The sequence below is a fragment of the Terrapene carolina genome, unplaced genomic scaffold (assembly GCF_002925995.2).
Source record: "Terrapene carolina triunguis isolate 2854851 unplaced genomic scaffold, T_m_triunguis-2.0 Scaffold67, whole genome shotgun sequence".
Lineage (NCBI taxonomy): Eukaryota > Metazoa > Chordata > Testudines > Emydidae > Terrapene > Terrapene triunguis.
The window spans coordinates 39407149-39427917 of record NW_020664418.1 but is presented as its reverse complement, the minus strand read 5'-3'; the positions used below and the strand labels follow the sequence as shown (position 1 = coordinate 39427917).

Sequence of the window (20769 nt, the reverse complement as noted above, 5' to 3'; positions counted from 1 at the left end):
AGTAACGGCACAAGTATAAATCAAATAAATACCAATAAACAGTAGGAGTTAACATACATAGAGGAATCATTATGCAAGAATCTCTAAAGCCATATAAAAACCTTATTATGAAAGAGTGATGACAGAATAATGGCACTAAACAAAGCTAATTCTGCATAAATGTAGAAAATAGATTAAAAAAAGGAAGACATGAATGATGATAACATTCAATCCGGCCATAGTCCCTAAATATCACAAGCAACTCATTGTGAAATAAGAGATTAACCCTGAAAGGAAATTATCTGTGGTACTAATTACTGAGGGAACATTAAAAACATTAAAGAAAAGTCTAAAAGCCTCTTGCAAAATATCAGGTGTTTTGATTTATCTCAAAGTTTCTTGATTTTTTTAAAAAACATTTCCAATCTGATAGAGGCATTTTAAGGTTATATACTAATGTGTTTTACCACTAGTTCTGCATAATACAATAATTGCTCTATTAGAGATGCATTAGTAATAGAAGGAGGAAGTGACACAAAGGAACCTAGTGTCAGGAGGAACTTTTACAAAAGGACATATCCGTTTATAAAAAGCAGGCAAAAAAGGGATCCAGGAAATTGCAGGCCATCAGATCCTAATTGCTGCAGATATCTATATTTGAATAAATGCCTCTCTTCCCTGACAGCCTGCAGAATTACCCTAGTATGCAGCCTTGCAATGAAGTTATGTAAAATACTTGTACACCTTTTTGAGCAGTGTAGGTGAAATTCACCTCTATGCAGAGAGCCAGGTCAAGGTCTGTGCACCACTTACATCCTATGTTGATGGATTCAGTCAGGCCCGGCTCCAGGCACCAGCTTAACAAGCAGGTGCTTGGGGCGGCCAAAGGAGAGGGGCGGCACCTGCGGCAATTCGGGGGCGGCAGGTCCCTCACTCCCTCTAGGAGCGAAGGACCTGCCGCTAAACTGCCGCTGCCGATCGCGGCTTTTTTTTTTTTCCAATTGCCGCCGCTGATCGCGATCATGGCTTTTTTTTTTTTTTTTGCTTGGTGTGGCAGAAATGCTGGAGCCGGCCCTGGATTCAGTGGTGGATAGTACTTGTATGCAGGGATGAATGTCATTCTCCGTAAACAAGGGCCGGATTCTACTATCCTTACTCATGCTGAGTGGTGCTTTTACTTTCCGAGGAGTTCCACTGAAGCCACTGAGCCTCTTGGAGGATAAGGTTCTACTCAACATGAGTGAGGGTGGCAGAATCAGACCCATAATGAATCATACTACTAATAAATGAATGATACTTCTTTGCTCGCTTCACAGGGCACTGTCACATGGATTCTTTTAGGATATGACGTTCTTCTCCATGACTTCCTAGCTAGGTGGGAGGAGAAGATGGGTCCAAAGGGAGGAAGTCCTTGCTCAAACACAATAAACACTTTGTGTTTTAGTAGTACTTAAAGAGCAATAGGAAAATGCAGTGATCCATAATCCTGCTAGTGAAACAGATGCATGTGTTTGATTAAGTTAGTAATTCCTTCACCATACAAATGTCTTTCACCAGATCTTATTGCCATTGATATCTGGGCCCTCTTCCTGGCTTTGCCACTAATTCACTGTGGGGCTTTTGCTTCACCTTCCTTTCCCCATCTGTAAAATGGGGGTAATGTCTCAAAGTGACCTACTTCATGATGTTGTGAGGCTACTGTGTGTGAAGGGCTTTGTGATTTTCAGGTGAAAGGTGATATATTAGTGCAATCAATTGTATTTTATACTGTAAGGTTCTTTGGGCACATAGCATATTTCTAGACACGTGATTTCCACCAGTCCCATATTGTTCGCTTTTGTAAAAGTAATTTTGGTTAGAGATGAGTCCAGGCTAAAATGCTACATCTGAACACCCCCAGATTTTGAGGATATTCAGATCTGGGTTTGGACTTTGCAGCTGGGTTTGGATCAGTTCTATCTTACAGTGTGCTGTAGTCATTACTTCCAATGAGCAGAAGTAAAGCACTAGCACAGGGGTCGGCAACGTTTGGCACGTGGCTCGCCAGGGTAAGCACCCTGGTGGGCCGGGCCAGTTTATTTACCTGCTGACGCGGCAGGTTCGGCTGATCGCGGCCCCCACTGGCCGCGGTTCGCCATCCCGGGCCAATGGGGGTGGCGGGAAGCCGCAGCCAGCACATCCCTCGCCCGCGCTGCTTCCCGCCGCCCCCATTGGCCCGGGACGGCGAACTGCGGCAAGTGGAGGCCGCGATCGGCCGAACCTGCCGCGTCAGCAGATAAATAAACTGGCCCGGCCCGCCAGGGTGCTTACCCTGGCGAGCCGCGTGCCAAACGTTGCCGACCCCTGCACTAGCAGATGCCACAGAGAAAATCACTTTGATGTAATGGCTTCTGTCCAATTCTCTGGACAGCCCACCCCCCATTGATCTTGAATGGAGTCTAGTCACCATATTCAGTGGTGATCTGGTGTGTTTTGGGGAGACTCTTGCAAGTTATCACATTCAGTGGCAAACAATTGAGAGGAAACCAGAGCTTAAGTTTCCTGGATGTTGTGAACCAAACACACCGTGTTTCAGCTGGACACAGAGATGAGACCTTTTCACCACCATATGCTATATACATGGTATAAATTCTACAGCTGCCTCTTTTGGGATGATTAATAGCCCCTGGCTTGGTAGTTAGCTCTAGTGGGAATGGAGATTGGTGGGGCATACCTAAGCAAAATACTGGTTTAAGTGGTGTCTAAGAGAAGCGTTCGGAAGTGAGAGGGTGTTAGTTCCAAGATTTGGCAACTGGAGCAAGAACTTGTCAGACACTTTTCCCGTTCGAGGAAGCCCCCCTTAGGTACACAATGTACAATTTGAGGACTATGTGATTCTCCACAGCTGTGGCCACCTTTCTTGGAGGTTTAAAGATGTCACTTAGTAGGCTGTATTCAAGCAGCCAGGGCCTCCCCTTAGCATCTTTAAATAGGCCTGTCACCAGGTTCACTCACTGCTGGTGGTGCCTTCTCCTGGCTGTCTTGGGGATTAGCTGCGCATGCCCCCCTCCCAATCATGTCTCTTCTGTCATCTCGCCCTGAAGCCCCTCTTGCTCAGGAACCAAAGTCTCCTCTGGTGACTCAGCCCTTTGGCCGGGTCACTATGTGGTTCCCTTCTGGGGGGTTTACCCAAAGTCCTCCTGCACAGTCTCAGTCTTCTTCAGCACTGCAAGTTCAGTAGGGGAACCCAGGGCTGCCCACTATTCCGGGTTCCAGGCCAGGACTCTCAACCAGCAATTCTGGGCTTTACTGTCTCAGCCCTCACTGCTCCTTCCCTGGGCTGATTCCTACAATTTCTGGTTCCCTCCCTTTCTATGGGTAAACCAGCTCCAAACCCTCCTCCCAGCAAGTGACTGCTGCCCCGTCTATTGCCAGCTTCCTGGTTTTATAGGCCCTGCCTCTTCCTCGTCAGCTGGGTGCCATCAACCGTTAGGTCCCAGCCCTCCCTGGCTTCTCATCCAGGTGCAGCTTGGGCCGTTAATAGGCCTACCTGGTCACCTGAACCCCTTCCAGTCCTGCGTGGTGGGACACCCTATCACAAGGGCCTTTCTCTTCCACTTTCCCTTTGAATTTTCTGGTCTGCTTCTCCTCCGATTTGTCTGGCCCTGCTTCTAAGGAGCACAAGAACCAGGAGGAAAGGGGCAATGGGCATATTTGATTCTATTCTGTATACATTCTTATCCCATGCTTATCACCTTAGTATCTAATGCACTACTGGAAAGTGCTCAAGCAGCATGTCAAATGTTTGTTCTCTCGTCCTCACCCTGGGGGGAAAGCTTGTGCAGCAGAATGTTTTGTTTTGTAATTATCTGTGATGCTGGCAGGCCAGATGCCTGCTCTTGTCAAGGCTGCAGGCATTAGCTATAAACTGACTAACTTATAGATAGAGACCAAACTAGTCCACTTATGTGTTAGTGTTACTCAGAATAGGTATTAGTCTTATAAGAATGCATTTTGTGTTTCAACTCTATAGAATGTTTTTAAGTTGCTGCACGCATTAATCTTATTTGTAATGTCTGTATTCCATCCTATAAGGAAATATGTAAGTTTTGCTTTATCGGTTTGAAAATGTTTGCTCTAAACTTGTGAACTCAGATGGGAAGAGGGTTTCCTCCCGTCTGTCCAGAAGAACTATCAATATCAGAATGGCCATCGCAATACCCGCAAGGAACATCGCAATACAAAGTATTGGCGAATGGCCCTCTTACGCCTTGGAAATGCTACTTGCAGTGAAACCCTTCGTATGGACTAGGAGGCTAAATGAAGAAAATAACAACAAAGACCCAGGAAAATTTGTCATCTCTTTGCTGTTTGAACTCTCGCAGGGCCAGAGACTCTAAACTGAGGTGGTTATCCCTGGGTCTGTCCTGAAAGACCTCTTGAATTGACAGATTACCACATCTTCTTTAGGAATCATAGATGGTAACTTATTTGTGTGTATACGTTTGCTTGCTTTAACCTGTAAATAACTCTTACTGACTTTTCTTAGTTAATACCCATTTAGTTTATTACAGGATTGGCTACAGGTGTTGTCTTTGGTGTAAGATCTTCTAGGGTACCTCCCCCAGTTGATCTGGGGTAAGTGAATGGTCTCTTGGGACTGGAAGCAACCTGAATTTTTTGTGGTTTTTGGTATAAGTGACCATGTATCACTAAGTCGAACTTCCGTGGGTGGCAAGCTAGACTGGAGAGTCTAAGGGGTCTGTTACTCCATGGTGAGACTATTACAGTGATCCAGGAGTTCACATTTGTTACTGGCTTGGTGAACTCTAATTATAGAACATACCATCAGTTTGGGGTGTCTACCCTGAGGTTGGTACTCAAACTAATGAGCCAGTGCGTGACATTATCTACACATGCACAAGCACGCACATATGTTGCTGTATGCTTCTGTTGGAGAGGGCAAGATCAAAGAAATGCCCCTTGCACTTAGAGTGCAAGATGGTGAGATTCGTGATGGCCCTTTGTTCCTGTGGTAGTTCATTCCTCAGTCTTGAGCTGAGAAAGCTGCAGTTCTGCAGCACCCTCTTCAAAATTCATCATGTAAGCTTCCCATCCCGTTTCCCTCTTCTTGCTTGAGACTTCATGACCACAAACCTTGCTGAAGATGCTTTCAAGATTCTCAAACCTATAAAAGGGTCAAAGAAGTCAAGTGTTTGTATGAAGGGCACCACGGTGGGAGAAGAGTGGGAGCGCTGTTGGTCTTCTCTGCACTATTCGAAGGCTGGGAATTGCAGTAATATAGCAGAGCCTGGTTGCAGTGATGACGTAGTTAAGGTTGGTATCACATTATCCCACCATACATCCTGCTCTCAAGGATACCTGGCAACATTTCAGAGAACTGGAGCATCATTTTTCCTCAGTGACATTTTGTCATGAATTCAGAAGTTGTAAATCCAAACCCCTGTGTATTTAATATCATGGACAACAGATCTCCAGCAGGGATATAATTGTCTTGGAGACATTTTTTAAACAAAAATGGCTTTTTGACTTTTTGTTTTCTTTTAATTTTTCTGATTCTTCAGTGACAAATTGAAAACCTGTCAATTACTGGGATTTTGGATTTGGTTTTCATCAAAAAAAAACTTGAACATTTTTGGAAGAAATCTCTTTAAAAATAGTTTGAAATTTGCAATGATAAATAATTGACATTTCTGACCAGTTCTAAATATGGCATAATACTGAGATGTCCCCATTGAAATGTCCTATCAATGTGAAATCATGGCTAGCTAGCTGTCTAGGATGAAATAACACAGACAGGAAACTCTCCAGGTATTTTACCATCTCTGTTGTTGTTGTGTGTGGTGGTTTTTTTTTTTTAATAAACTTGGAGTTTAGCTCCACTTAAGACAACTAAGTTCACGTGTTGGAAGGGGATTGGGAAAGAGACACTTCACTTGGTTTCACAGATACTACAAAACACAGCATAATTGGCTATAGGATGAAGCCATTCAGTTGGCAAACGCCCAGTGCCACTTGTGAGCAGTTGTACACAGCTGCTGCATCTGAACACTCTCACACCGCCTTTTCCCAATATCTCCCAGTGACTTCCCTAGCACGGGATGGAGACAGGACTTTTGCGGAGAGGGGGTGTCTCTGGTTAACTGCCAACTTTTTTAATGCGAGTTAAAAATAATAAAATAATAGCTGTTGAACATCACTTTAATGTGTAGTTTTGTACCATGATTAAATGTGTCCATTTTAATTAAGTGAGATGAACAAGCGTCTGTTGCAAACTCCTTTATTTATGAATTGCAATACTTATGCTTTTTTGTGGGGGGTGGGAAGAATACCCCCTAAAAACCTCAGCTCTCTACTCCTATACTAGGATAACTACAATCATTATTTGTATTCCGGTACTGCCTAGAGGCCCGCACAGAGCTTGGGGCCTCATTGTGGTAGGTGCTGTACAACCACAGGCTATGTCTACACTAAGGGTTGGGGGGCTGTGATTCCCAGTTGGCATTAGACATACTTGTGCTAGCTCCCCTCAAGCTAGCACATTAAAAATAGTGGTATAGCCAGGGTAGCACAGGGAGTGGTGGCATGGGCTAGCCAGATTAAGTATACACCAGTGGGGTTCAGGCGGGTTTGTACATGGCACGGCTAGCCCATGCCACTGCTGCCCATGCTACTGCGGCTACATTAGTATTTTTAACACACTAGTTCCAGGAGAGCTACTGCCCATATGTCTATGTGAACTGGGGTTCACATCCCTCGCTCCAAGTGTAGACATACCCTCATAGTAAAAGGCAGCACCTGCCTTGAAGAGGTTCTATTCTAAATACACAAGATAGGTAAATGTCCCAGTTCCGTGCCTTATCCATAGAGCAATGCTGCCCTGGCATACTTTCAATCACCAGCTAAATGAATACCTAGGGGAACGCTTATACAGTGAGTCTGATTTTTTTCAGACGGGCTCTCTCTCATCCTTTATTTTTTGTGCGTGCAATTTTGCACCTGCATGTTTTTGCCCACAATAAGCTGTCAGTGTAGTTGGTAGTAACACTTCTAACTACCTGATTTGCAGATACAAGTCTCATTACCCAGGTAGTTAGACTTCTGACTATTGCTAGTTATCTGAAGATTCATTGTGGGTGGAAAAACAAGAATGAAATTATCTTGGGTGGGGGGAAATCATTTCCCTCACCACTACCCAAAAAACCCCAACCAAACAAACAAGAGACCATTTCTGAAAGTTTGATGGAAAATGTCCAACTCCGCAGTCTCTACCAGAGTTTTTCATGGGGACTGGTAGTTTAACACAACACAACAAAGGCTTTCCCTTAAAGGTACACAGCTCTGATGTTTTTTTAAGTAGTCAAACAACTTGGGGATTACATTCAATGATTAATTTAATCCAGGCACTCACAATCCTGTGAGAGTGATTTCTTTAATTGTTCATTTATTATTACTGTGGGTGACATAACAGCGTTGTGTTTCTTTTTCCAAATAAAATATGTATTGGTAAATATAGCACTAAATAAATGAATGCTGTTTGATTTCTTTCTGGGCATCTCCTCCAGCTATGATGCTTACATGCTCACAGCAAAAGTTCTCAGGTGTTAGAGTGGCTCATTTGGTGAAACACTTGCCTCTGGACAAATGTGGTGGGGGTTCTAGAGGTGCATGAGGGATGTGTTTGTGCAAAATCTGTTTCAGCACTACAAGGGGGGATGCCTGGTTTGCTCCGGTCCATCAGGTGGGTGGATTACCACCCCATCTCTGGTGGCTACTCAAATGGGATGTTGAAAGTCCCATAACACTTTTCTGAAAGAATAGGAGATAGCCTGATGCTGTGGTTAGTATTCCCTCCCCAAAAGCTAGACCATAACCTTACAGTCTCCCCTGAGTAACACACACCTTGCTCTTGCACAATCCGTGGAACAGAACAAACAAACAAACAAAAAAACCTGTCAGGGACAGTACTTGGTCTTGCTAGTGAAGGCAGGGGACTGGACTCAATGACCTTTCAAGGTCCCTTCCAGTTCTATGAAATAGGTATATCTCCATATATAATAATAACATGGGGACATGAAAGGTTAGTAGCAATTAGACCTCTAACATAGTGAATGCCAGTGAAAATGAGGTACGATCAGAGGCTAAAATAGAGAAAGACCAAGTTAAAAATTATGCAGACAAGGTAGATGTCTCCAAGTCATCAGGGCCTGATGAAATACATCCTAGAATAATCAAGAAGCTGACTGAGGAGATATCTGAGCCATTATCTTTGAAAAGTCATCAAAGTCAGAAAAGATTCCAAAGGACTGGAAAAGAGCAAATATTGTGCTAATTTATAGAAAGGGAAATAAGGACAACCTGGGGAATTACAGACCAGTCATCATAACTTCAGAACCTGGAAAGATAATGGAGCAACTAATTAAGCAATCAGTTTGTGAACACCTAGAAGATACTAAAGTGATCAGTAACAGCATAGATTAGTCAAGAACAAATCATGTCAGACCAACTTTCTTTGACAGGGTAAGAAGCCTTGTGGATTGGGGGAAGTGGCAGATGTGGTCTATCTTGACTTTAGTAAGACTTTTGATATTGTCTCGCATGACCTTCTCATAAACAAACTAGGGAAATACAATCTAGCTGGAGCTGCTATAAAGTGGGTGCATAACTGGTTGGAAACCCATTCCCAGAGTGTAGTTATCAGTGGTTCACAGTCATGCAGGAAGGGCATATTGAATGGGATCCCACAGAGATCAGTTCTGCATCCAGTTCTGTTCATCAGTGATTTAGACAATGGCATAGAGAGTACATTTATAAGTTTGCAGATACCAAGCTGGGAGGGGTTGCAAGTGCTTTGGAAGATAGGATTAAAATTCAAAATGATCTGGACAAACTGGAGAAATGGTCTGAAGTAAATAGGATGAAATTCAATAAGGATAAATGCAAAGTACTCCACTTAGGAAGGAACAATCAGTTGCACACATACAAAATGAGAAATGACTGCCTAGGAAGGAGTACTGCAGAACGAGATATAGGGATTATAGTGGATCACAAGCTAAATATGTCAACAGTGTAACACTGTTGCAAAAAAAAAGCGAACATCATACTGGGATGTATTAGCAGGAGTGTTGTATGAAAGATAGGAGAAGTAATTCTTCTGCTTTACTCCACGCTGATTAGGCCTCAACTGAAGTATTATGTCCAATTATGGGTGCCACATTTCAGGAAAGATGTGGACAAATGGAGAAAGTCCAGAGAAGAGCAACAAAAATGATTAAAGGTCTAGAAAACATGACCTATGAGGGAAGATTGGAAAAAATTGGGTTTATTCAATCTGGAGAAGAGAAGACTGAGAGGGGACATGATAACAGTTTTCAAGTACATAAAAGGTTGTTACAAGGAAGAGGGAGAAAAATTGTTCTCTTTAACCTCTGAGGAGAGCAATGGGCTTAAATTGTAGCAAGCATAGTTTAGATTGGACGTTAGGAAAAACTTCCTAACTGTCAGGGTGGTTAAGTAATAGAATAAATTGCCTAGTGAGGTTGTGGAATTTCCATCATTGGAGATTTTTAAGAGCAGGTTAGACAAACACCTGTCAGGGATGGTCTAGATCAGGGACCTCTTCCCACAGCCTCCATTGGCCTGGAACGGCGAACTGCGGCCAGTGGGAGCTGCGATCAGCGGAACCTGCGGACGCTGCAGGTAAACAAACCGGCTCGGCCTACCAGTGGCTTTCCCTGATGGGCCGCGTGCCAAAGGTTGCCGATTCCTGGTCTAGATAATACTTAGTCCTGCCATGAGTTCAGGGGACTGGACTAGATGACCGCTTGAGGTCCCTTCCAGTCCTATGATTCTAAGATTCTTCTAAGTTATTACCAGATGAGCAAAAAATTGGAACTGTCCATCTGCATCAGAACAATCTTTGCAATAAGTACTTGGATTTGCCCTATGAAGCTGATGTCACTAGCTGATCATTTATCATTGTTCCTATATCAATGGCTGTACAATGGGGTATTTTTGATGCCCTGCTGAATCCTGGCTAAGTGGCGTACCTCTGCCAACCAGAGGGTTTCATAGGTTGATTCCCAAACTGATTTGGGGGGGGGGGACACTACCAACTGGGAGCTGATTAAGCACAGCTGAGTTTAACTGTGTTCTACTTGCAGTTCAGAGGGACAGATGGGGCTGTGCTGAACAGAAACCAAGATGAGGAACTCTGGGCAAACATAAGAGTAGTGCTGGGTAGTTTGGATTATACATGTTTTGTATTTTTTAAGTTTAGTCCTCATACAACTGCATGTCATGAAGCACAGCTAGATACTGTTGTCAGTGGGTGACAATTTGGCTTAAACCCAAAATTCTGTCAGTAAAACCCTCCATGGAGAGGGTTATTTTTTGTATATGTTATAGCGGATATCTATAAATGCTGCAGGAGGAATGGGAAAAATTTAACAAGAAGAATTGTCCTTTTATCCTTTTTCTGTATCTGAATCTTTCCTGTGCCATCAAATATTGCTTTAAATTTTTTTTTTATTTTAGCCAGAACTGGGCAAGTAATTAGCACTGAATAATTTATTCTATGTATCTTTTATGGTCTTGGCACAGATTGTGTTTTTCTCAACTGTATTTGTTATTTAAAATTATTTGCTAAGTATTTTTCTTTGAATGAATTCTTCGTTGGTACTTCATTCGCAAACAGCTTGTGGCAAGTACTAATTAATTAAACTTAATTTATTTTAATGGGAATTAAAAGCCTTTGACAGCTTTGAAAACCTCAGCCTAAATATACAAAATTTTTGCGGCCTCCATTGGCCACAGAAATCACATGACAGTTTGTTTTCTTATTGCATAAACATAACTTTTTGACATCAGTTTCTTACATGAATACTCATGATTATGAATTCAAAATTTGCTTTTCACAAATATTCTCCAATACTCACTGGTTGCAATCCTGGCACCCAGCTGTGGTTTTGGATTTGGTTAACCACTGTTGTTATGGGGCTGGTTGGCTGCCGCCTTACATTCAGGATAAATGTAAAGTGGCTGAAAGGATAACAGTTGCACCCAAAACACAGGCACATGAAAAAGCTTGACTAGACGCTGAATCCTGTTGCCCAAATGGTTCCAAATGCAGGGTCTAGGACTTGGATTGGTGGAACTGTTTTGGTCTGTGTGTATGTGACTGAAGGAGTAGAGAGAGCGACCTAGTCAAGGAGACGTAGCCTGGAAGTGCACTGTATGGCCCTGAGAGAAGCTTAGAGGCGGGTGGCTTTGGGTTGGGGTGCCAGCTGAAGGAGTCTTGGACCTGTGAGCAAGGTCACTGTCTTCTGCTGTTTGATTCCTCCTGCGTTCCAGGAAACAGGACATTCTTTGTAAATAAGCAAAACTGAATCAAAGAAACACCTGACTCCCAGCAATTTCTCCTCCTAATTGCAACGACCTTTAAGATTCTGAATTTTTGGCTAACAGCTCAGGTCAATAGGTGACTTTGTTGGGACCAGTTTGTCATCCATTGGTTACACAAACACACCTGCCAGCAAACTCCATCACTAGAGCATTGATGTCAAGCAAATGCAAGGATCATAGACACAGTCCGAGTAAATGTGTTTAAATATTCAGGATAAATGTTCAGAGAATGTGTGGCAGTTTCTGCTGGCTCAAATTTTAACATTTTTAAGTTCGCTCCCTCATGCCCCTCGCGTTCCTTGTCCATTTGAGTCCCTCGATAAAGCACACAGCAACTCAGAAGATACCTTGTGTCATCACTATTTGTGTTAATGGCTTAGGAAACCCGCAATCCAATCAGCTAAAATAAACAACCCAGTGTAATAGGAGCATTAATCAATGAAGACTTCACTGCTGAAACTTAAATGTGAAATCCATTCACCTACAAGATAAAGGGATACTGAGAGACAGCAAGAAAAAACCAGAAAGGACAGTTTGATTTTTTTCAAAGGTGCTGAGAATCGGCATCGCTAGTTGGAGCCCATGAGTTTGTGAGTGTTCATCACCCCTGAAAGGACAAAAAGGGCCAATCCTGCAAGGTCGTGAGCACCTGCTGTGAGTTGGGTTCTGGCCTCTTTTCTTTCCTTTTACGATCAGTGAGTGTTGAAGGGATATAGTGTCTCACATGAGTGAGCCCTAGTGAAAAAAAGAAATTAGCAAGAGAAGCATATGATCTAAGCATATGGCACCTAGAAAGAACAATTTGCAGAATTGTGCTGGGATTCTGCAAACCTTTTTCTGAGTGGCTCATGGAGCCAATACTGTGAATTTGGACCCAACCTCAAAACAAACCCAGGGGTTTGTACCTTGGGTTGTTCAGAGGACCCAACCATATCAGTCACACCATCAGGGGCTCATTCACCTGCACTTCTACTAATGTGATATATGCCATCATGTGCCAGCAATGCCCCTCTGCCATGTACATTGGCCAAACCACATAAAAGAATAAATGGACACAAATCAGACATTAGGAATGGCAACATACAAAAGCCAGTAGAAGAACACTTCAATCTCCCTGGACATTCAATAACAGATTTAAAAGTAGCCATCCTTCAACAAAAAAACTTCAAAAACAGACTTCAAAGAGAAACTGCAGAGCTACAATTCATTTGCAGACTTAACACCATTAATTTGGACTTGAATAGGGACTGGGAGTGGCTGGCTCACTACAAAAGCAATTTTCCCTTTCTTGGTATTGACACCTCCTCATCAGTTATTGAGAGTGGACCACGTCCACCCTGACTGAATTGGCCTTGTCAACACTGGTTCTCCTCTTGTAAGGTAACTCCCTTCTCTTCATGTGCCAGTATATTTATGCTTGTATCTGTAATTTTCGCTCCATGCATCTGGGGATTTTTACCCACGAAAGCTTATGCCCAAATAAATCTGTTAGTCTCTAAGGTGCCACTGGACTCCTTGTTGTTTTTACTGCTATCATTTACTCTTACCTCAAATAGCAAGGTCTATCACAGGGGTCTCAAACACGCGGCCTGTGGGCCGCATGTGGCCTGTGGAATTATTTGCTGCGGCCCGCCAAGCTCCCCACGCCCCCTCCCCCGCCCCCCTCGAGTTATTTCCTGCGGCTGCCAAGCTCCGCTCACACGCCGCCCCCCGCTGTTTGGCAGTGCTTAGCACTTTCCAGGAGGGAGGGGGGGAGGAGCGGGGAGCCATGCGCTCAGGGAAGGAGGCAGAGAAGAGATGGGGCCAGGGCGGGGATTTGGGGAAGGGGTTGGAATGGGGCAGGGAGGGGGTGGAATTGGGATGGGGAATAGGTGGGAAGAGGCGGAGCAGGGCCTCATGGAAGAGGTAGAGTGGGGGCGGGGCCGGGGGCAGTGGAGGGGGGGGTTGTATCTTTATATGAAAAGCTGTCAGTGATGTGGCCCTCAGGCCAATGTACTAGTCATTTCACGTGGCCCTCATGGTGATTTGAGTTTGAGATCCCTGGTCTATCAGGTGGATCTACATGTTCCGATCCTACTGATCAACCATATGGAAAGCAGTGTCATTCCACGTGGTGGATTTTCTGTATTTTCAGTTTGCTTTTTTAAAAGCCTAGGATATTACATGCAAAAAAACGGTGTTAAAACAACATTATTAAGGTTGCAAAGTCAAACACTCAGATGTTAGAAAATACCAGAAGTAAGCTTTCTCGTGTTCCCAAATATAAAGAACACACAATTAGTAGCCACCTGTGAAAAGTTTAAGTGACTTTCCCCACATTACATAAGAACAGTATGGAAGAGCCAGGGATAGAATACAGTTCTTCGAGGTGGCATTCCATTGTCTTAGCCATGAGATCATCCTTTCTCTTTTTGCACTTCCCTGACTCATTCACTACACACCCTGCAACTTCTACAACAAATTAGGAAGGGGGTCTTACAAACAACTGCCTCAATAACTACACAACCCTGATACAGTCCCTGAGCACTGAATGAGGCCTGGGTCCTGTGGAAAAAGTAGTATGTGATCATGTAATTAAAGACTGTACCATAATGCATACACCCAAGGGCTTGCACTTGGGATTCCTAGCATTCCCACTGCAGTTTCAATTAGATAGGACAGTGTTTCCCAAACTTGGGACGACGCTTGTGTAGGGAAAGCCCCTGGTGGGCCGGGCCAGTTTGTTTACCTGCCGCGTCCGCAGGTCTGGCCGATCGCGGCTCCTACTGGCCGCAGTTCGCTGCTCCAGGCCAACGGGAACTGCTGGAAGCAGCGGCCAGTACATCCCTCGGCCTGCGCCACTTCCAGCAGCCCCCATTGGCCTGGAGCGGCGAACCGCGGCCAGTGGGAGCCGCGATCGGCCGAACCTGCGGACGCGGCAGGTAAACAAACTGGCCTGGCCCGCCAGGGGCTTTCCTTACACAAGCGGCGTCCCAAGTTTGGGAAACACTGAGATAGGGGATTCTCCTCTCCCTGTCTTCAACTATTGTGTGGTTTCAGCTGTAAAATATTAAGCTTGCCAGAGGTGGCTGGCTCTCTAGTGGCTATTGAAGAGATCTCCTGTAGCTAGACTGTGTAACAGTAGGGTATGTTTCTAAAACCCTTTAAAGCCACTGGGAAGAAAGATATTGTATATTTTTAAGATACTATCATTATGATTTCGGTGGGAGAAAAAGTGACTCCTTTACATATACTGTGGCTTGCACAAAGCACTTGAGGTTCCTCCTGGCTGATAGGTGCTACATATATGTAAGTTTTATATTATGTTAGGCATTCCTGTGAAAAATAATAGGTCCAGTACTGAACCTACATATCCCTCGTGGCAATACAGACTGTAACGACTAAATCATTCCTCATTCACTCTCCAGTAGTGAAATCTTATTGGCATAAGGAGGATTCAGGGGGGTGACTACTCTATACCACCAACTAATTGCAGGAATTAGCCTAAACCAGGGGTGGGCAAACTTTTTGGCCCGAGGGCCATATCGGGGTTGCACAACTGTATGGAGGGCCGGGTAGGGAAGGCTGTGCCTCTCCAAACAGCCTGGCTCCTGCCCCCTATCCACCCCCTCCCACTTCCTGCCCCCTGACTGCCCCCCTCAGAACTCTCAACCCATCCAACCCCCCCTGCTCCTTGTCCCCTGACCACCCCCTCCTGGGACCCCCGCCCCCTAGCCAACCCCCCGGCTCCCTGTCCCCTGACTTCCCTGGCCCCTATCCACACCCCCACCTCCTGACAGCCCCACCGGGACTCCCAATGCCTATCCAACTGCCCTCTGCTTCTTGTCCCCTGACCACCCCCTTCTGGGACCCCCCCGCCCCTAACTGCCCCCCGGGATCCCACCCCCTTATCCAACCCCCTCTGCTCCCTGTCCCTTGACTGCCCTCCCGACCCCTATCCACATCCCTGCCCCCTGACAAGCCCCCTGGGACTCCCACTCCCAATCCTCCCTGTTCCCCATCCCCTGACCACCACCCCAGAACTTCCATCCCATCCAACCACCCCCTCCTCCCTGACTGCCCCCAGGACCCCACGCTCCCTTACCCAAACCCCCCACTCCCCGCCCTCTTACCAGCAGCAGGAGCTCTCAGTCGTGACACCCGGCCAGAGCCATCTGTGTTCCCCATGCTGCCCAGATGTGGCGGGCCAGAGCACGGCCCCCGCGGCGATGTGGCTGCGGGTGAGGAGAGATAGCGGGGGAGGGACCGGTGACTAGGCTCCCCAGCTGGGAGCTCAGGGGTTGGGCAGGACGGTCCGCCCCGTGGGCCGTAGTTTGCCCACGTCTGGCCTAAACACTGGTTTCCCTCTCCCCAAGTACAGCTGAATTTATCCCATTCCCTTAAGTACAAGATTTGATTTGGATCCGCTATACATTTGGAATCTGCATGATCTACACCAGATAACGTTAACTTAGTCTTCATTAAAAATATGCCTAGAGAATCTCTCGTCTTGTGAAAATTCCTGTCTGCTCTGTTGCTGTGGTTGCCAGGCTTTGGAATTCCATTATAGGGTACAAAGCAACATTTAAAAGAGATGAGATTGGGACACCGAGTGATTGTAAGAGGTGCCCTTGCTGCAGAGTACCCAAAACGCCTATTTTGTGTTTGTGTTGTACATCTCCTTTGCCACTTTCAGAATTGTAGGTGTGGACTGAAAAAGGAAGAGCTGGCCAGACCAAGCTGACAAGAAGAAATGAAGTTTAGAAAAACAACATACAACCTCAACTCCATCATCAGCAAATGATGGAATCTCTGGGGGTGGCTAATCTCCAAACACTTGGATACAAGGCGTTAGACAGCGATTGAAGTTCTTCCATATTTCACCTCTTCCTGCATTTTTTCCCCTTTGTCAAAGCTGCTGTTAATCCACTGCAGACTCTGGTTCAATGTTTGTGCTAAATTAAGTTGTGTGTTGGGGATGATGTCAGCCCAGGCAATGCAGTGGAAGGGTGTATAAACAGAATACAATTAAAGCAGTAAGGAAATATGTAAAGTAGTCAGTCAGGCTGGCTCAAATGAAGAGATTTCTCGATGGTTTCTTCTTTCTCATTGCTACCCTCCATGTCTTAAACACCACTTTTTATGTGGTATGATTAATATGACACCAGGTGGCCATTAAAATCCATTATTAGCCTGGGGCCACCGACACGCATTGCCATATGGGTCTAGGAGGACCCACTATCCAAGTGGGACAGCAATGCCTCTGGTCCCCAGAGACCTCTGCTCTCTAATCTAGCCCTGCATAGCATTGAATGTCTTGGAAAGTAGACTGCTTGCCTTACTATATTGAGTTCATCCATCAAGATGGGCATTTGTGTTCCTCTTGCAGAGCTCCCGTGACAAGGATGTGATCCTCAACATTCTCAGCATTCTCACAGACCTGCTGTCTATTGGTAAGTACTGATGCCTTAATGTCTCATTTTAGGTACTTATATGGTCCTCTTGGTTTTAGAATCTGAGAACCTCACAACATTTGAAATGTCTTTACAATCCCAACACCCCATGAGACATGGCAGTGCTATTATCCCCATTTTACAGATGGGGAACTGAGACAAAGAGACTAAGTGACTTGCCTTGTCATACAGGAAATCTGGGTGGAGTTGGGAATTGAATCTGGGTCTCCTAAGTCCCAGTTAACACCCCCGCCACTGAACCATCCTTCCTGTCTTGTAGAGTGAAGATGTGTGGGACTAAAACAGGACACAGAGCATACATAAACATATCTCTGTCAGGTGTTTGCTAGATCAGTTCTGCCTAGTTTGTGTGAATAGCCCTTCAGCTTTTCCTCCTATTTATATGGAAGATGGGGGAGGGTGGTTTCCTTGCTCAACCCCTCCCACCTACTATATAATTTTATCACATGGTGAAAGAGGGGAAAAAAATGTTCCCATGATTTTCAAAGGTGGCCATTAATTTAACTGCTTCTCAAGATGTTTCAACCTTCTCAGGGAGCTGAACGCTGGAAACATTCAGTCACCTGCCCCATTGGAAAGAGAGAACCATGAGCTATGAGCAGGAGACAGCCTCCTGGGTTGCAGCAATTTGATTCTGTAGTGCAGTGTTTCCCAAACTTGGGACGCTGTTTGTGTAGGGAAAGCCCCTGGTGGGCCGGGCCGGTTTGTTTACCTGCCGCGTCCGCAGGTCCAGCCGATCGCGTCTCCCACTGGCCGTGGTTCGCTGCTCCAGGCCAATGGGAGCTGCTGGAAGCTGCGTGGGCCAAGGGATGTATTGGCCGCCGCTGCCAGCAGCTCCCATTGGCCTGGAGCAGCGAACCACGGCCAGTGGAAGACGCGATTGGCTGGACCTGCGGACGCAGCAGGTAAACAAACCGGCCCAGCCCGCCAGGGGCTTTCCCTACACAAATGGCGTCCCAAGTTTGGGAAACACTGCTGTAGTGGATTTCCCCTCAGAAAGAAAAAGTACTTGGAACTGTCAGGGAAATGAACAGCTTCTCCTCAGCTTCACTTCAGTGGTATGAAATCTCCTGCATGGATGTAGAAATCCAAAACCCCCACACATAGAGACAACATTATTTTCAAAGTCTCCTCTATCTGCATGTTCACAGTGAAGATGATTCTTCAGGGTGTCCGGGCCACGTGAAGGGAAAATAAGTTGCCAGCAGAGCATTTAACCTTAATTTTTCATCAAAATTTCCTTTAGTTGAAATTTTTCCAACTAACTCTAGTTGCCAAAATGCAGGGCTCTGTGTGTGTGTAGTTTTTACATCCCTAGTGCAAGCCTCATATGCTCCTACTTTACATTCTCCCCCTCCCCCCAACTCCATCAGAGACATCATAACCGCAGCTGTGACTCTCTGTTGGAGTCTATATCATTCTTCAATCGGCTAGATGGATTCAGTGTGGATGATATGAGCCCCCCGGGGACTGAATGTACTGCTTCCACAATACTCCCAGCCTGGGTTTCCAGTAGAAAACTTCACAGCTGGCCAAAGATGCCTCTGGATTATGAGCTGTTGACACAGTAGGACCCAGAGGGTTAGCATTTGGTTTCTCTGGAGACCTTATTTGTTTGGAGGCTGACACCAAAGCTTTCCTAGGATTCATTCCCCTATCCTAGGCACTGTTAAAACTCTTTCCCTTCACTTATTTAACTTACAATATCTAGGGAAAGATCACGGAGCAGTGCACTCCTTTGAAATCTGTCAGTGTTTCTGCTGATTCTTCTCCAGCCCATTTCAATGCACACTGAAAGCTTCAGCAGGTGGTGGCTTATATAGATAATAGCAGGTGGAGCAAGAAGCAGCATCACGCATGGTTTTGATATAGAGCAGAGATGGGCCTGAACCACAGCTTCAAATGCTGGGGGGTGTTTGAAATCCAAGTCCAGATGTACATTTTGCAAATTCCCTTTTATTTATAATGGTCTGAGCAAGAAAACACCAGAGAAGGGTCATGTAGCGGGCTTCTTTAGGTCTGATAAGCATCCTCTGAATCATATAATGTTCACTTATTGCTATGTTTAAAGCTCTGCGACAGGAAAGTTACTGACTATCCCTCCTTTTAAATTTTCTGCCCTTAGGAACAGACCGACGAATTCACTACATGATCAGCAAAGGGGGGAGTGAAGCTTTGTTGCAGGCTCTGATGAATGCTGCACAAACAGCCCAGCCAGACTACAGCATCCTTTTACCTCTGCTTCGCCTGCTGGCTAAAGTAGGCCAAAGAGGTATTGCTGTGCCATTATTACTTAAAGGATGGGGAGGGAGGAGCAGAAGGCTCCAAAGGTCACAGTAAAGGTCAGTACTGGAATCTACCAGTGTTTTAACAAGTCAGGACACTTTGCACTGAATGCTGGCTTGGTGATTCGGGAGTGGGGCAGAGTATTGTAAGACCTCATAATGGTTTCCCCCTCTAGTGGCTAGAAGTTTGTACTAAGAATATAAGCACAGCTGATGGAGATCCAGGTCAGAGAGATTCTATAATGGAGTTCATTCTGAGCTCCTGAACAGCATTTTGTGTCACTGATAAAGCCCAGCGGGGCAGTAAGTGATTCCCATACAAAACATGGTCACTTACCAAGGCTACTTCTCTTGTGACTTGGTTTGTGTATCCCAATAACACATTCAAAAACATGTTTCACTTGTTGCTGTGTCTCTATCCTCAGAGAAATTGTTGTTCAGCACAGCTAGGATGCCCGAGCTTTGTTCTTCACACCCAACGTTCAGTGGAAGAGTTATCTGGGAAGCTCTACCATTTTTATGATTTTGTTTTCTAGGTACTGCACCTCTATGTTTCTGGCAATTGGCCATCTGCAAAAACAGCTGCCATTTTGTGAGACAGAGCTTTGATGCAGCATTTTATAGAAGAGATGCACCCACATAGCTCTTTCTTGTGGAGACTTTACTTTAGTTCTGTCTTGTTCCCCTTAACTTAAAATAGGTCATTGAAACTGAAATTACATGGTTGTTCTTTGCATATGAAAAATGTGACACCGGGCAAGTCACCAGACTCCTCTGGGCCTCATCTTACCTATGTGTAAAAGTGAGGGGGAGAATACTGATTTCCCTCACACGGGTATTGTGAGGCCTTAGTAATAAATGCTGTTTGTAAATGCTTTGAGATCTTCCTATAAAACTCCTGTTGAAGGACGTGGCGTGATTAAACCACAGCATGCAGCATTTCTGTGTCACTGTGAAAGCCACTCTTTATTTACCATCCTTTCCTTCCTGTTTGCTTTCACAGACAGGAAGTTTGGGTTGAAAGTGCAGAAACTGGAGGCAATTGATGTGACACTGAGCATGGCAAGGAAAAATCTGACTCACCACCTGAATCTCATCCACTGTCTCTGGGTCCTGCGGGTTTACGCCTCTAGTGGTAAGTGCTCCTTTCCATTTCTCATGCCAGTGAGAGTCGGAACTCCTTCTGCAGTTGCTACAATGCAAGCTAATGGTCCCTCTGCTACAGAGACGTGCATCTATAAGCAGCCTATTGGCATCTATGTTTGATAACAGATAGGAGCATATGCAACAGCTAGCATAGCTCTAGGTATGCTCTCATAGAAGGGTAACTCTCAGAGGGATCTTTCACTGTAAGATTCAGTGAACCTACTCATCCAAAGACTATAGAAGATAGAAAACAGCCATGTAAAAAAACCCAACATTCAGTCCAAACGATGCAGGATCCTTCCCTTCAGTCTATTCTAGATGTCTTAGGTACTCACATGGCCCCTAATACGATCCTCCTCAGAATCATTAATGCATTTATGCTCACAACCCCCCTGTGAGTTAGGGAAGTGCTATTATCCCCATTGTACAGAGTGGTAACTGAGGCACACAGAGACAAATGAGTTATCCAAGGTCACACAGGAAGTCTGTGACAGACTGAACCC

The 20769-nt window shown here is 45.1% G+C and overlaps 1 protein-coding gene across 2 annotated transcripts in view; it reads left to right on the top strand.

The window, feature by feature from the left end:
* AGBL1 (ATP/GTP binding protein like 1) overlaps nt 1-20769 on the top strand; it is a 391687-nt gene that overhangs the window by 17027 nt on the left and 353891 nt on the right. The window contains exons 3-5 of one of the 2 annotated variants that reach the window (XM_026648344.2): nt 16751-16814; nt 18961-19107; nt 20124-20255. In XM_026648344.2, the coding sequence (XP_026504129.1) occupies nt 16751-16814; nt 18961-19107; nt 20124-20255 (343 nt within the window). The other variant, XM_026648345.2, reaches the window with a different exon arrangement.